This window comes from Brienomyrus brachyistius, chromosome 1 (assembly GCF_023856365.1).
Source record: "Brienomyrus brachyistius isolate T26 chromosome 1, BBRACH_0.4, whole genome shotgun sequence".
Lineage (NCBI taxonomy): Eukaryota > Metazoa > Chordata > Actinopteri > Osteoglossiformes > Mormyridae > Brienomyrus > Brienomyrus brachyistius.
In genome coordinates, this window is record NC_064533.1 from 7,615,214 (window position 1) to 7,629,880 (window position 14,667).

The 14,667-nt window shown below is 47.3% G+C and overlaps 1 protein-coding gene across 4 annotated transcripts; it reads right to left on the minus strand.

The window, feature by feature from the left end:
- Nucleotides 1-2,278: 2,278 nt before the first annotated feature.
- Nucleotides 2,279-13,709, minus strand: LOC125735685 (serine/threonine-protein kinase 38-like). Of its 4 annotated transcripts, none has more exons than XM_049006246.1 (14): nt 13,350-13,709; nt 6,863-7,002; nt 6,281-6,332; nt 6,067-6,189; nt 5,883-5,966; nt 5,418-5,541; nt 5,183-5,337; nt 4,950-5,052; nt 4,681-4,742; nt 4,105-4,222; nt 3,904-4,027; nt 3,425-3,520; nt 3,248-3,339; nt 2,279-3,166 (listed from the first exon to the last, which is right to left on the minus strand). In XM_049006246.1, exons 2-14 carry the CDS (start codon nt 6,994-6,996, stop codon nt 3,039-3,041), a joined length of 1,395 nt encoding a protein of 464 aa, XP_048862203.1. In that variant the 5' UTR covers nt 6,997-7,002; nt 13,350-13,709; the 3' UTR covers nt 2,279-3,038. The 4 variants fall into 4 exon arrangements, with proteins under 4 accessions (XP_048862203.1, XP_048862201.1, XP_048862200.1 ...); XM_049006244.1 differs by having other exon boundaries at nt 6,863-7,022; XM_049006243.1 differs by having other exon boundaries at nt 6,863-8,940.
- Nucleotides 13,710-14,667: the final 958 nt, after the last annotated feature.

The following is a 14,667-nucleotide window of genomic DNA, read 5'->3' on the forward strand; positions in this document are numbered from 1 at the left end:
ATCCCCCCCCGGACAGCTCTACTCGCATTAAAGCCGCCCGTGACAACTTAGAGAGTGACTTCAAACCCCCGTGTTATTGAATTTTATGTCATCTTATTGACTGCTTGAAGAAATACCGACACAATATCATGCTTTGTTATATTTACATATATAGCATAGTATGCCATTATTACACAAGGCTGACGTAATATATTAACCGAAGTACCTGGAAATTCCAGTTTACATTGTATATCACCAAATGTGTTCTTTAAAAGATTAACAGTAATAAAGGTCATAAATGCAAACACCTTACTGTTCTGTGGTTATTCTGCGGACACCCTGTATGTAATGTCAGTGCTTGCCCAACGCAACTGGCCTACAGGATTTTACCATGGTTAAACCTTGGACTTTGACTTGGTACAATATTATTATTATTTTTTACTATTAAGAAAGCTAAACATTTCTTCATCATTGGTCCTTAATTACATTTGGAAAGGCATTTTTATAATTAACTTTCTTAATGCCTTCATTAATGGGCCATAGTTTGGTATATTAACTTTAGTCGTTTGGAATTCCATCCATCCATCAATTCATCTTCCAAATGTTTATCCAGTACAGGTTTGTGAGGGGCCCGGGGCTCTGGGCGGAGGGTGGCTCCCACGTTGCACAGGGCACTTGGCTGGAATTCCGGTCACACTGCAGGACACTCTCACACAATATGGGCAAATTAAGAGAGACTATTTTATCCAGCTGCTTGTTTTCACACTGTCAAAAGAGGAAATCCAGGAAAATATGGGAAAACATGCAAACTCCACACCCACGGAGCCAGGGCCAGGCCTGGAGCTCCCAACAGAGGAGGTGTGAGGGCACAGTGCCAACCTGTACAGAAATATCCTGTCTTTGGGCTCTGGGAGAAAAGCAGGAGAACCTGCGCAGAACTATGAAGACGCACCCAGAGGTGGGTTAGGGATTAACCCCACAATGCCATCGAGTCCATGTGCTTAACTCTACCAGAGGCTTTACCAATGTATTGCACCCTCTCTGTAGCCGTAATCCCAACAAAGACCATCACACACACACAAGACCCCGCTTGACTATTGTTTGGGATCGTCTAACCTTCAAAGCCTTATATCCCAGTTTTGCTTCATGAAGTCTTCCGTGATGCCTAAATTTCAGTAAAAATGTCATAAATTATCATAATTCAGCAAAAAAAAAAAAAACATTTTTACTACCCGATTCCAAGCCATACCTGGGGGACAGAGCCTGGCCAGGCTGTTTTGGTTCTTACCTTCAGGACAGCGCCACCTGCAGGCAGAGCTCCAGGCCCAGCAGAACCTCGCTGAAGACCTATGGCAGGTGTGTGTCATTATGCTAGGTACAAATAAAACCTGTTTGGTGTGGTGTGGTGTATCTGTTTGGAGAGGTGAGAGGTAATATTACTGATATTATGAACTGCAAGCAATCCAACATACTCAATCCAGTGTTCAGTGATCTTGTGTACTAATCTGACAAGGGCAATATCTGTGGTTCATGTGACTGTGTACCTTCTCAGCAGAAACCTAGCAATCTGAAACCCTCTGGATACATGCAGATAATCAAAACACAGATGTTTACTTTGTGCATGACACTGACCTTCAACACGCGGCATATGAAGGGGGACCTAGAGATTTCGAGTCCCATGAAAGAATATCATACTGGGCCCCCAACCCTGGCCAATCAGATTATGTTCCAGATTTTTTAACAGCACAACACCCCCCCCCCCGTACCAGCATTTCCCCATAGACAGCAGAGTCCTTTGTGTCAGTGTTGGCTGATATTTTCTCCCCTTCGTGTTAAACAGTACAGGCGGCATTGGTGGGCGGCCAGCCGAGGAGGTTGGGACATGCAAATGTGACACAACAAATGTCCGGAAGACATCACACACTGCTTCTGGTCAAGGCCAGCTTAAGAGGAGGAGCTCCACGTGAATACCCAGTTTTTCTGCTGTTAATCTGTGGGAGAGAATCACGCAGTTCCTTAGGTTCTGCCAATTATATCCAGATTTTTTGTACAGACTTAAGAAAATGCGGAACTACACATCTAATTTGTACCACGTCAATATAATTTTGAAATCACTTATTTACCACTTAATTTCCTTGTAAGTAATTCCCGTTCTCTTTGACACGGACAAACATTGTATCGACATACTCTTGTATACGCCTGATATCCTGCAGAACATTTCTGCAGTTGCTAGGCAGCCCCTGTGCTTTAAGAAGCAGAAAGTGGCCAACATTTCCCCATTAAGGTTCACTGTACAGGCAAAGGTGTATGTGCAATTTTAATGTACAGTCCTGAACAAGGAACTGACCCTCCCCGTCTGTACTTAGTTAAAATAAGTCTTTGCGCTCATAGGACACTTCTGGGAAAGACAATGAAAATCTATACACCCCAGGCCAACACAAACATACACAAATTACAGCATCTGCTTGGATGTCGCTGCCAGGGCCACAAATAGCTTGCACTTCCGTCACTGCTGAAAATATCCTCTCTTTAGGACAGTCTAGCGGATACAGTCCCTTTTTCCTCGTGTCGTCACTCTATGCAGCATAAATATGCTCTATCGCCATGGACCAGTAACAGCTGCCTCTACACGTAAATATGATAAAGAATTAACGTTATAAAACTACTTCACAAAACTAAAATTTTGGACATGATGGATGAAGCCCAAGAGTATTAGTGCCTGATACAGTGTCTGTGACCTGCATCTCTCGCTCGCTCCTTCCAGTGATGGATGACCTCAGTACCTTCACACTTCAGTGTTTAAACAGACATGGGGCAAGCGAGGTGGGGGGGGAAAAAAACTGCATCACTTCCTGCCAGCGGCGATGGCGGTAGCCCTATGGGAGCAGAAGCACACCCCTATATGCCCTGACATGTGGTACAGTCTATATCCCCCGACCACCCCCACCCCCCTTAAATATGGTACAGTCCGTGTTTCTGCCCAGGAGTTCTTGCACCAGTTTGGGTCCGTATGCTCGCCCTCTGAGCACTCGGCCCAGCTCAGGTCCACTTCGGCAGCTTCAAGCCTTCCCTGCCTTCATGTAGGAGGGGATGGTTCCCCGCTGGGTTAGCCCTTCAAACCTCTTGTAGGTGTAGTTGAGGAAGACCCAGTCCTTGGATTTGTAATCCGGTTCTGTGGCATTTGTCACTGAAACAAGAGGCGGATATTAGCACAAGGCAGCCTGGCGACACATTATTCGCACTAGGCGGCATGTGGCAGCGCCCCCACCTGGCTGGAGGATGTCCGACTCCGGGAAGTCGTCGAAGTTCGATGTGTCATCTATGCTTTTGATCTCGATCGATATGGCGGCCGGCCGCTCCCTGTGAGGGTGGTAAACAATGAGTTAAGCACCAACCCCAGCAATGCTGTGTTCACCAATATGACATCATCATTATAAACTCGCACCTGATGTGCTCCCAGTCCACAGACTCGAAAAATGGGTGGCTCTTGATTTCCTCCACACTTCCAGCCCCGATCCGATTCTCCGCATCAGTGCAGTATCTGAGGGTCACAGGACACGGGGGTGGGACCCTCATTTTCCCCAGGAAAGCAGTCAAACCGCACAGGCACCGGCACAATGGCACATAGTTTCAACACATGTAAAACCCCTCTGTGATATTTACACACTGCCAGTGTTATGGCTGTAAAGCGTGGAAAGTACAGAAAATTTGGAGAATGATATTTGTACTAATAGTGCTTACAAAAAGACAGTGGACATGTTTGACGATATTGTATTGAAATAATTCTCAATTATTAATAATATTATTAATTAATAATAATTCTCTTAATACACAGTAAAGAGACAGTGGAAATTCCTCTTACGTGCGTGGGGACGGCATTTCAGAGCATTACCCTGTAAGGAAACACTGTCCTCCAGCACTGACCTTAAGATCAGGTCCTTGGCCTTCTCCGAAATCGGCACCTCAGGGGGAAAAACGAGAGTCTCCTTCCAGTTCATGACCTTTCTGTACGTTTCCTGAGGCGTTTCCGAGCAGAAGGGGGGGTAGCCTGAAAGACACGAGACTCCCAGTGACCTGAGCAGCATTGTGAGGCGTGTAAAGGTCACCGTGTGGATGCAAACTCACCTATCAACATTTCGTACATGATGACTCCCAGAGACCACCAGTCACACAGCTTGTTGTAGCCGGTCTGCATGAAGACCTCGGGGGCGATGTAGTCTGGGGTTCCCACAGTGGAGTACGCCTGAGGAAATGTTCACAGGGACTCAGAATGCAACACAACCCAGCCCACAGACACAACCACTCTCATTAATGATCCGGCTGGCAAACCGGGCCTTATACTGATACGACTCCCGCTACCATATAGACTGACCGACAGATAGCCAGATCCACGAATATACAGCCCCTCCTAGTATCACACAACTACTCATGCTAATACACAGACACTCTCACTAATGAAAAGCTCCCTCCCCTGTCACCCTCATTAAAATACAGACCGACCCACAATCAGCCACTCTCAATTCTGTAGTCACTCCCAATAATATTCAGCCACTCCCACTAACATAGACCCTCCCACATATGACCACTCCCACTAATGAATAGCCCCTCCCACAAGCACAGACCCACCCACCAATATAGACACTCCCACTAACATAAAGCCCCTCCCCCCTGACACATCCAGGCCCACACAGAGTAACACACCAACTGCCTCCTGTTCTTCTTCCACGTCTCCGCTTTCCTCTTGGAGTTCATGTTCTGGAAGGCTGTAGGAAGCAAGACACGAGACAGAAACAGTCCTTATCACAGAGATGTTTAAAACCCACGCGGCCACAATAAACAAAGGCCCTGATAGAGCAGAAATGGCTCTAAGACGAAGGAAGCCGTTGGTGAGGAAAGAGCCCGTTCAGGGCTTCCACTGTGAGGGGTGATCGGCGGACAGGGACAGGAAGCGATCAGGCGGGCCGACGTACAGAAGTCGCTGGGAGGGTTGTGGGTCAGGTTCCGGTAGAACTCAGTCCGGTGAGCCTTCTTGAGGCCGGTGCACAAGCCAAAGTCTGACAGCTTCACGTGGCCCTGGAGCCAAATGCAGGACGGTGTTTTGAAACATTCAGGATGAATTCATTAGAGATGAAGAAAGCATGTCAGCTCGTGGGACCCTGTGGTGGTGGGACCCTATGACGGTGTGCACGACTGTGTATCTCACCCTGGAGTCCAGCAGCAGGTTGTCGGGCTTGATGTCTCTGTGGATGAAGCCCAGCTGATGGATGGAGTCGATGGCCAGGACGGTCTCGGCGATGTAGAACTGGGTGGCCTCCTCAGACAATGTGTCCTTCTTCATCAACAGGGTCATCATGTCTCCTAGAAATGGGAGGAGGGGCCGTTTGAGGACTGGGGACATCACACTCCCAGCTCCGAAATGCTGCCGTGCCGGTCGTCACCTCCAGGCAGGAACTCCATGATGAGGTACAGGTTCCGTTTGTCCTGGAAGCTGTAGAACATCTTCACCACCCAGGCACCGTCTGCCTCCACCAGGATGTCTCTCTCGGCGCGGATGTGAGCGACCTGGAGAGAGGCGAAGACGTTAGGGACCTTAGAGCCACAGTGACAGGTCGATCAGAAAATGACTGACAGGATTAAAAACCAACTGAGCACATGGAGCAGTTTTTAATGTGAGGAGAAAGGAAGACAAGTAGAAACAGCAGAAAGTAAAATTTAACTGACTAACTTTAGTTTGAGGGCTGATTTTTGATTTAATGATGAATTACTGACTTAGGCTAATGACAGAAATGAGTGGTGAAGTGGTGAAGAAAATCATCCATCCATCCACCCCCCAGCTGCCTATCCTCTGCAATGTTATTAAATCGATGGCTTCCACGTGGGTGGCCCTACACCGGTGACCCCACCTGCTCCTTCTCCAGCATGTCTGCCTTCCTCAGAATCTTCATGGCATAGATGTGGCCCGTGTCCTTTTTCTGCACCAGACGCACCTGAGGAAACGGAGAGGATCAGGTCCCCAGCGTGGTGGGGGGCACGGCACACTGGGCGCTGCGTGCAGGGGCGTGTCTCGTGGACGCTGCTGGGACGCACCTCCCCAAACGCGCCCCTCCCGATGACCTTGAGGGACTCGAAGTCCTCCAGACCCAGCCGAGTACGCTTTAGCCGCAGGAACTCCGTCTCCTTGCGGGCGTGCTGTGAGCGTCGCATTATCTTCTGCAAGGGAGATGCGGCGAGAATCGCGTGAGGGGGCTGGTAGCTGGGGGGGAAGACGAGGAGCGTTCCCAAAGCGGTGGGAGCGACTTACCTCATCATCCAGCAGGCCTTCCTCATCCATAGCCTTCTCCAGCTTTTTCTGCCTGTAAAGAGAGCCAGTGAAAAACCACACAAAGGGACCATGCCCACCCCCCCACCCGCAGAACCGCTACAGGAGGAAATTAGCTACTTATACCCAACTAAGTAGCCTCTACAGGAACTAGATAAAAACAGGTATCATTAACAGCTCTAAAAATCATAATAATATCAACAATACAGACTAAGCAAAAGGAAGGCAGTACATCACATTTAGAAAATTAATATAATATGTATGATTAGGCTGACAGTGAACAGCATCTAAACTATTTTTACAAGGCACCAAATTAAATAAGTACGGTAGCTTGCCAATTTGCCTCAAGATATATATAACAGAAAGTTTACCGCCACACTCTAGTGGGTGTGAGAAGGAGAATGTCACCCCCTATTGTGATGTCTTGGAACTGCAATCCCCCCCCTCCCAAAAAAAAAGGATTTCCTAGATCTCCTTTAACTTAAGTTTGCATTACTGAACATTTGCCAATTAAGAGTCTGTGCGTTAGAAAATGTAAAGGGTTGTGTGTCCGCTAGTGCTGACCTCATCTCCCGCTCCTCGTGCTGCGTCAGCAGGGTGCTGTAGAAGTTCTCCAGTGTCAGCTTGGCCACGGTGACTCGCTCCCGCGTGTGGTTGCTCATGGGAAGGGGCCCTGCTGTGCCCCCGGTCATGGCCATGCTGGCCTGCAGGAAGAGTGGCATCCCTGAGACCGGCGGCCATTTTCCCCGTGGCTCGCCGTCGTGTTTACACTCCGTTAACTTATCATCTCTTACCCCTACGATATCGCACCCGTTCTGAGACACTGGCCTTCTGAAGAACCTCTTACTGCTACAGGCCAGGCAAGTCCATCAGTGTAATACTTTTCTATACATAGAGGTCACTCAAAGTGTGTTACAGAAGTAAAGACAAAAAACAAAATAAAACAAATGAAATATTAAAAGAATAAAAACGCATCATTCGCGATCATTAAAATGCAGATTTCATTCAAATTTATTAAAAGCTACAGAAAACACAAAGTTTTTCTGCTTAATCTCTCAGAATTCAGTTTCCTGACACCTGCCAATAAAGTACCAAATCCTGGGAATCTGCCCTTTGTCCAGCAAATTTTACCACCGCAATTCCACCCCACCTGTTTGGCAAATTTCACCCCCATTCCCATTACCAGCAGCCCCTCCCCGGCCGGCAAAGCTTACTGCTTGCCCTCCGACACCTCCCTAGCCCCCATATTCAATGCAAGCAAGTTCCAGCACTGTGACTGCATAGTAACTAAGTGCCACTTTTCCCTGTTTAGTTTCAGTGGATTCCTGGCTGACCTACTGGCCTTGTAATGCTGAAGCATGTCACAGGGTAACACGTCACTGTCAGGTGGAACGTTTGGTCCAGCTAATATCGAGAATTAATACCAACTGTACAGTTCATGCGTAGTGTGTGCGCTGTGTATGACCTTGAGCGTGATAAGTAACATGCACAGATACAGCGATGCTGCGTCAAATGAGTCAGAAAGCGCCTTGTGCATTGCACACATACATGACAGGGATTTTTTTTTTCACATTTTTAAAAATGACATCAGTCCGTTTAGTCTGTGGACACCACACTGTTTTCACTTCCCCATTTCGCACGCCTCGGCCGTCAGCTTTCCAGGAACCCTACTGAGATGCCACGGGTCGGGTATCAGGTCGAGGTCTGGAGGGTGAGCGGAAGGCGGGTGGGGGAGCTTGGAGGAAAATATATAACAATTCCCAGAAGTTCGAAAATTTTCCTGCTCTCGGCCCTTGGCGTGGTTTTTAGGTCAGTGACACCCAGTCTCCTCTCCTCACCAATCCAGGGACTCAAAACTTTCCAGTTAACTTTCCAGTTCACTTTCTAGTTCACTTTCCACCAGACATGCAGATGCTAAGCAACCCTCCCAGGACTCCAAAATCCCACCAGAGGGATCACAACAATAACCCTAACCCTCTCAGATCCCACCTCGATCCTAATACCATCCTCAAAATTCCAATTACTTTTTTACCCTATAAAAAAATTAAAGACTTGCGTGTACCATCGTGTACCATTTTACATATATTTGCCATCTAATTATACATTTTATGCTGATGGAAAAAGCATTTCTCTAAAAGCTTCTTTCTAAAAGTCAGTAGTTCACTTACCTGCTGCCTGTCGGGGTGAAACTGGACACCCGGGAACAATTCAGAACTGGTTATTCAGCTCGTATTTGCATATTTCAAGGGTGTGGCACAGATAGGTCTTCAGTTACCCAAGGTGTGTCCCCAAAACTGATGCCTTACTCCTACCTGCTGAAGGTCACACTCACCCAGACCCTGTTCTCTGTCTGAGGACGAGTATCAGCGACGCTCGGAGAGAATCCCAAAAGCCAGCCACGCCCCCAGCCAATCAGCTGTGAACACTGGAGGGAGGGAATCTCAGAACCACACCCTGGCTTTAGCTTCTGGCACCACTGGACTGTTAACAGCCCCGTCCCGTAACTGTTCCTCTACTGAACTGAAAAATGTTCCTTTTTCAGTTCACTGGCTCAGGATAGCTCAGTCTTTCAGAGTCAGTTGGACTGCTGAAGATCCAGATGCAGGAGTATCACACATCTGTCATGCATCCGGGGGCATGTCCTTTGGAAACAAGCGATATGAACTAAATTTATCTCACTATACTTCATTCACTACCGCAGTGTTTCTCAGCCCAATCCCTCGGGACTCCCAGACAGTCCATATTTTTGCTCCATCCCAGCTTCCAACCCACCTGAACCGAACAATCAAGGACACTGAATACCTGGTACGGGTATGTTGGATGCTGGGTGGGAGCTAAAATGTGGATTGTCTGGGGGTCCCCATGGACTGAGCTGAGATCAGTTTCACTAGATATTTTTGCCTAGAATGCCTAATAAACAATCCAGTTCAGAGGCAGCAATGCATTATGGGTGGAGCAGAACGGCACTGCATACTGTCCCATCTCCTCATACACCGCAGCGAATCTGCACAGGGACTGGCATGGGTTACAAAGTTGGCATGACCGTGTCCCTCAGCTGAGGGCTGCACTCACATGAAGGGTGAACATATCATCTCGTATGTAATCATATAGCTTCATAAGCCCTGCCTCCTAGCTCACAGGATGCTGGTTATTCTCCCCCCCCGACACAGTTACCCTGAAGCTTTCTCTGAGCATGCGTGCAGGTAGGAGGGAGGAAGAGGAGCCGCACTCTGCCTCGCTTCTCTCTGCGCCTCCCAGCCAGTGTTCTAAGTCAGGAAACACACGCTCAGGCAGACTTCCTCATGCGCTCATGGGGAATGAGAAGCAGTGAGCCGGGGGCTATTCACAGAATATGACATTATCTGGTAAACAAGGGGCCTGTTGACTAAGCCACGCCCCTCGGGCAGGAAGCTCTGAGGTGCAGGCAGTCGCTGGAGCCCATGCCAACCTAAATAAGACAGGGCTCAGACCCACCCATCACCCCCCCAACTCCACCACCACCACAAAGAACTGGAAAGCAATGCTGCTCCCTTCCGAACTGAACCATTCAGGGTCTCTGTATGTTTCTGTCTGTCTGTCTGCCTGTGTGTGTGAGGGGTTTTTGTAATTATTACATTGTGGGGACCAGATTTCCTCACAATGTGGTAAACCCCCCCCCCCCCCCCCCCGCAAGGATAAACTCAATATTACAAAAATCTGTGTCTGCAATCAAAAAACTAAAATGCCAAAAGTCTTGTATTTTGTAGTTCTTGAAGTTAGGGCTGGGTCGGGGGGTTAAGGTCATTATTGGGATTAGAGTTATATCCATAGAAATGAATGGAGGGTCCCCACGAAGATATAAATGGACTCTGTGTGTGTGTCTGAGCGCCTCACCAGCTCGTGACACATGGGCATCCAACATGTAGCAGTGAGTGGAAAAGTCCAGGATCCAAAGTGAGGGGTGGGCGAGAGGGGGGCAGATGACTTTAAAGTGAATAATGAACTACATATAAACACAAGACAGCAGTCAGACACCAGCACAACTACCAACTGGAAACACAGGCCACGAACGCAAGTGCATTTGGCTTCCAAAGTGGACATTTCCCCCCTTTAAACACCCGATGATGCATCTGATTTTTTCCCTAAGCAGCACAGACACCCCTCAGACGGAAAGATATATTTCAAAGCAGCCCTTTCAAAGGACGTGTGAACGAATCCAGCCCCTGAACCAAACTATCCCACGAACACGGGAGTGAGAGCCGGCCCCTCCTACAGGACACTTTCAAAGAGGTTTTTGTGAGATAAAAATAGGGAATCGTCCTGCAGCTGGCCGACGACCAAAAGCAACACTGAGATGCAAGTGCATGCAGCCGTTCCCAGGCTGCGGCCGCTAAACCAGGGACATGAAATCAATGAGAGCAACACCCCAAAAACATTTAAAGGAATTAGATGAATAGGCCAATGGCTCGCTCGCCGTGTAACACGTTTTTACCCCGGTACAGAAGCGTAAAGCGCACTTAAAGTAGCGCAGGCAGCCAAGTCAGTCATTTTCCTGGAATGCGTCTAATGAAAGAGAATCAGAAAGTCGTTTTTCCCTTCAGGGACGGGTTACGTAGAGACACAAACGCTGGCGTATGAAAGGGAAGCCAGCAGCATCAGTCAGTCCAGCCGCAGAACAACATAAGAAGGATGCAGCCACATTTACAGCATCTTTCAGTGACCGACGCAAACTTTTTCAATTGAGATATGCTGGCATTTGCACTGTGAGCCCACTGCATTCTCGCATTTTCAGTCCGATTTGCAGGTGTTGCTTTTGCATTGTTTTCACATTCATTGTGTTTTGTCGTGCTGACATTGTATTGCGATTGCCCAACCGAAGAAACATTTCCCACTCTGCAAACACAATAAAGTCAATCTTATCTCTTCTGCAAACCGTATTTTTCCTGTCCGGGAAGCCGATCCCGCATTTCAGTTCATTACATCCTGGTTCTCCATGTCAGCGGGCGATGGGGGACATGGAACAGGGATCAGCGAGACAGACGCTGTGTGTGTGATCAGACACGGGAGATTGGCATCGAGCGTGAAAACAAGTCGTCTGGGATGAAACCTTCAAAGAATGTGCAAGACACTTTCACTCGACCACTGTAAACTTCGAGTAAAAGCCTCGATTCAGAGGCATGACGTCCCGCGGCCAGCATTTAACAGAAGCACTGATGTGTGACCGGGGGAAAGGGCAGGGCAAACAAGCGGCAAAGTGAACAGAGTGTACAGTCAGGGTGTGACTGTTTGGTAAGGGTGGTACACATGTCCAGGAGCTGAAAGCCCTCAATATCCCAGAGAAACAGAGAGCTATTCTGGTGCATGGAAGTTGAAGGCTCCCTGGACAGTCCTCACCACAGTCCAGCCCACACACACACACACACACACACACACACAGCATTGACGACCACACTCCCCCATCTGAGGTATTGGGGTAATGTCTGAAGCAGCTCTGGTCTCAAGCTGGGAAGCCACCATTCTACCACCCAGAAAGTGAGCGAGAATCACATCAGCAATGACCATCCATCCATCCATTTTCCAAACCGCTTATCCTATTGGGTCGCGGGGGGTCCGGAGCCTATCCCAGAAGCAATGGGCACGAGGCAGGGAACAACCCAGGATGGGGGGCCAGCCCATCACAGGGCACACTCACACACCATTCACTCACACATGCACTCTTACGGGCAATTCAGCAACTCCAATTAGCCTCAGCATGTTTTTGGACTGTGGGGGGAAACCGGAGTACCCGGTGGAAACCCCATGACGACATGGGGAGAACATGCAAACTCCACACACATGTGACCCAGGCGGAGACTCGAACCCGGGTCCCAGAGGTGTGAGGCAACAGTGCTAACCACTGCACCACCATGCCGCCCTCATCAGCAATGACCATACCAGATAAATAATTCATCTACAGTATAGCATTTACTGCTTACTTACGCATGTCTGGCTAAAGTATTTTTTCGCAAGTCAACTTAACATGCTACACAGATTCTCCAATACTTCACACAGGTGAACAACAGTAGGGTTTCCATTTGAATAAAACTGTAACCTTGACATTACAAGTCAAATGTGTAAACAACCACAGGTGCTGATCCCTGGACCAATGATGCCTAATTATTGATTGAGTAACAATGCTCTAGTATAGTATTTGTTATCCCTTAGATCATTTGGGTATACAATGATTAGAAATTAGCAGTGAGTCTTCTGCTATTAATGCACCTGGTTCTCCATTCCATCCACATCTTTGTCAAGGCCAATTAAGGAGCCAAGCTATGACAAAAACCATTCCAGCCTGGGGCTGCAGCGTTTGCAAATAAATACAGAACTCGCCTCTTTTGACAGCGCACAATCAAGAGTTACCGACTGAGGTGATTTTCATTGTTCCCATTTTCAGATCTCATGCTGAAATGAGTTTTGTCCCATTTTTATGCTTTATGATGGAGGCAGAAGATCAAGCATCTGCCAGATGTCTGCAGTGGACAGGGCACCACCACAGTGCAAATCAGCAACCCATTTAAGCAATACAAAAAAGTCATAACATGGCTCAAAACAAAACATTTAACTAAGGGATTTGTAAACGCTAAATAGGTAGACACGCGCTTAATTAACCTGTCAACCTCACGGATATATGGTGCATGTAAGGTGCAGACTGTCCCATCAGTAGCGGACGTGTCACTAATGACGTCATGCCGGTGGTCATATGCCATCACACTCAACCAGGTAAACAGGTGCGGGGGAATGCACGCTCATGCGTCGGCAAGTCATGAAAAGCATGGCCTTGTGTGCGACAAACGAATCACACTGAAGCACCAAGGTGGCCGCCTTTAAGCACACTGCCATCCAAGCGCTTGACTTTAAAAAGGAAGATGATCGCGTTTACCCTAAAATTAGACAGTGAGACCCTGGAGCAACATTTGCGATGATGTTTATAGCAAACCCAAAAATATGTCCCAGAAATGCTGTTTGCCGGTGTACATCGTGGTGTTTACGTCCACTGCATAAAAAGTTGCACGGTCGTAGCAGTACTCACCACAGTGTCGCCCTCCGTTATGCTCGTCCTTTACTTTCTCCTGTATGCTTGCGTTAAGTTATTACTGTGATGTGAATTTTGGCTGCTGAAATACCCAAAACAAAACCACTGCTCAGACAAATATCCCAGGTTCAAGACTAATTAATCAGTCGCTATTATTCTACGTCCTTCTGTCCTTTTTTGATTGGCTGCCCTTGGTTCAGTGTAAATAGGTAGTGAAAACACAGATAAAAACAAAACTTTCAATTTCTGTTTGTTTTCATGAAACAACCTCTAACCCCCGTAACCCTCCTCCGAGTTCGACACAATGTAACTAGTCTTTCCTGTTCCTGCTACCATCGACCTAACGCAATGAATCGCGTGGCGTTTAAATGACACGTCAAATAGCCAATAGCAGCTTGAAACGGACATGCGAATGTTTCTGTTTACCAATCAGAGATACAGGCTTTGGAAGGTACCTCCTCTCCCCGTTTGCCTGACGGATGTCGTTGCAGCTTCTTTCCCAGCTGAAAAAATGTATCGTAGAGATGTGGAAGTTCGCGACAATGAATGAAATACCAGTATGAGATAACAATTAATTATATTTAAAATTACGATGTTTTATAATTATCAGTTAGTTTCCACGAAAACTATTGGAGAATTCTCTCTGAATTTCGTGGGGAAAATATTTCTGAATGATCTTTACTCAGAATGATACTTCTCACATGTGACTAAAACCAGTAAAATAGAACCGTTTCTTAGCCACAGCCCAAGCACGTTAGACATGAGTAAATACTCGAGAAAAGTGTCACCGCTACGTTTTTCCGAGTTGCACTGCCTGTCAACCAGCGGCTTCTCCTTTTAGGGACTACAACATTCCCAAGATTACTGTCTGGAGGACTAAAATATTCTCAACAACTTGGCTCTATCTCAGAGTTATTCCTCCAAAATGATCACTAAAATTCAATTCGTTTACGACTTACGCGCGGTTTATATTTATGAGTGGCACCATGGATATAGGGGGATTCACGATAGTTTACCCTAGCCAAGCCATATATGACACTGGCTACCAATCTTAAAGTATTCAAATCTCCTAGGGGGACACTGGTTTTTCACATGGAATTCACAAAAATTAAATTAGTACCAATCTAGCTGCTACAGTGGACCTATAAATGAGAAACCTTGCAAATCACCTTGGATTAAGGTCCCGAACTGCACCACGAATGTGCTGCTTTTCTAACAGCCGTTCCCATGAGCAGATTTTGTTACAAGCCTATATTGTTCTTTATTTAGATGCCTCTGATGTCATAAGAGGAAGGGGGGGGAGCCGCCAAAACAC

What these genes read in the sequence shown, in the direction of transcription:
- LOC125735685 (XM_049006244.1), bottom strand. Translation starts at nt 7,020, where the DNA reads ATGCCACTCTTCCTGCAGGCCAGCATGGCCATGACCGGGGGCACAGCA. An exon ending in CATGGAGTTCCTGCCTGGAG is followed by an intron (nt 5,338 to 5,417) that starts GTGACGACCGGC and finishes TCCCATTTCTAG; the next exon opens with GAGACATGATGACCCTGTTG. An exon ending in ACCTGCTGCTGGACTCCAGG is followed by an intron (nt 5,053 to 5,182) that starts GTGAGATACACA and finishes ATTTGGCTCCAG; the next exon opens with GGCCACGTGAAGCTGTCAGA.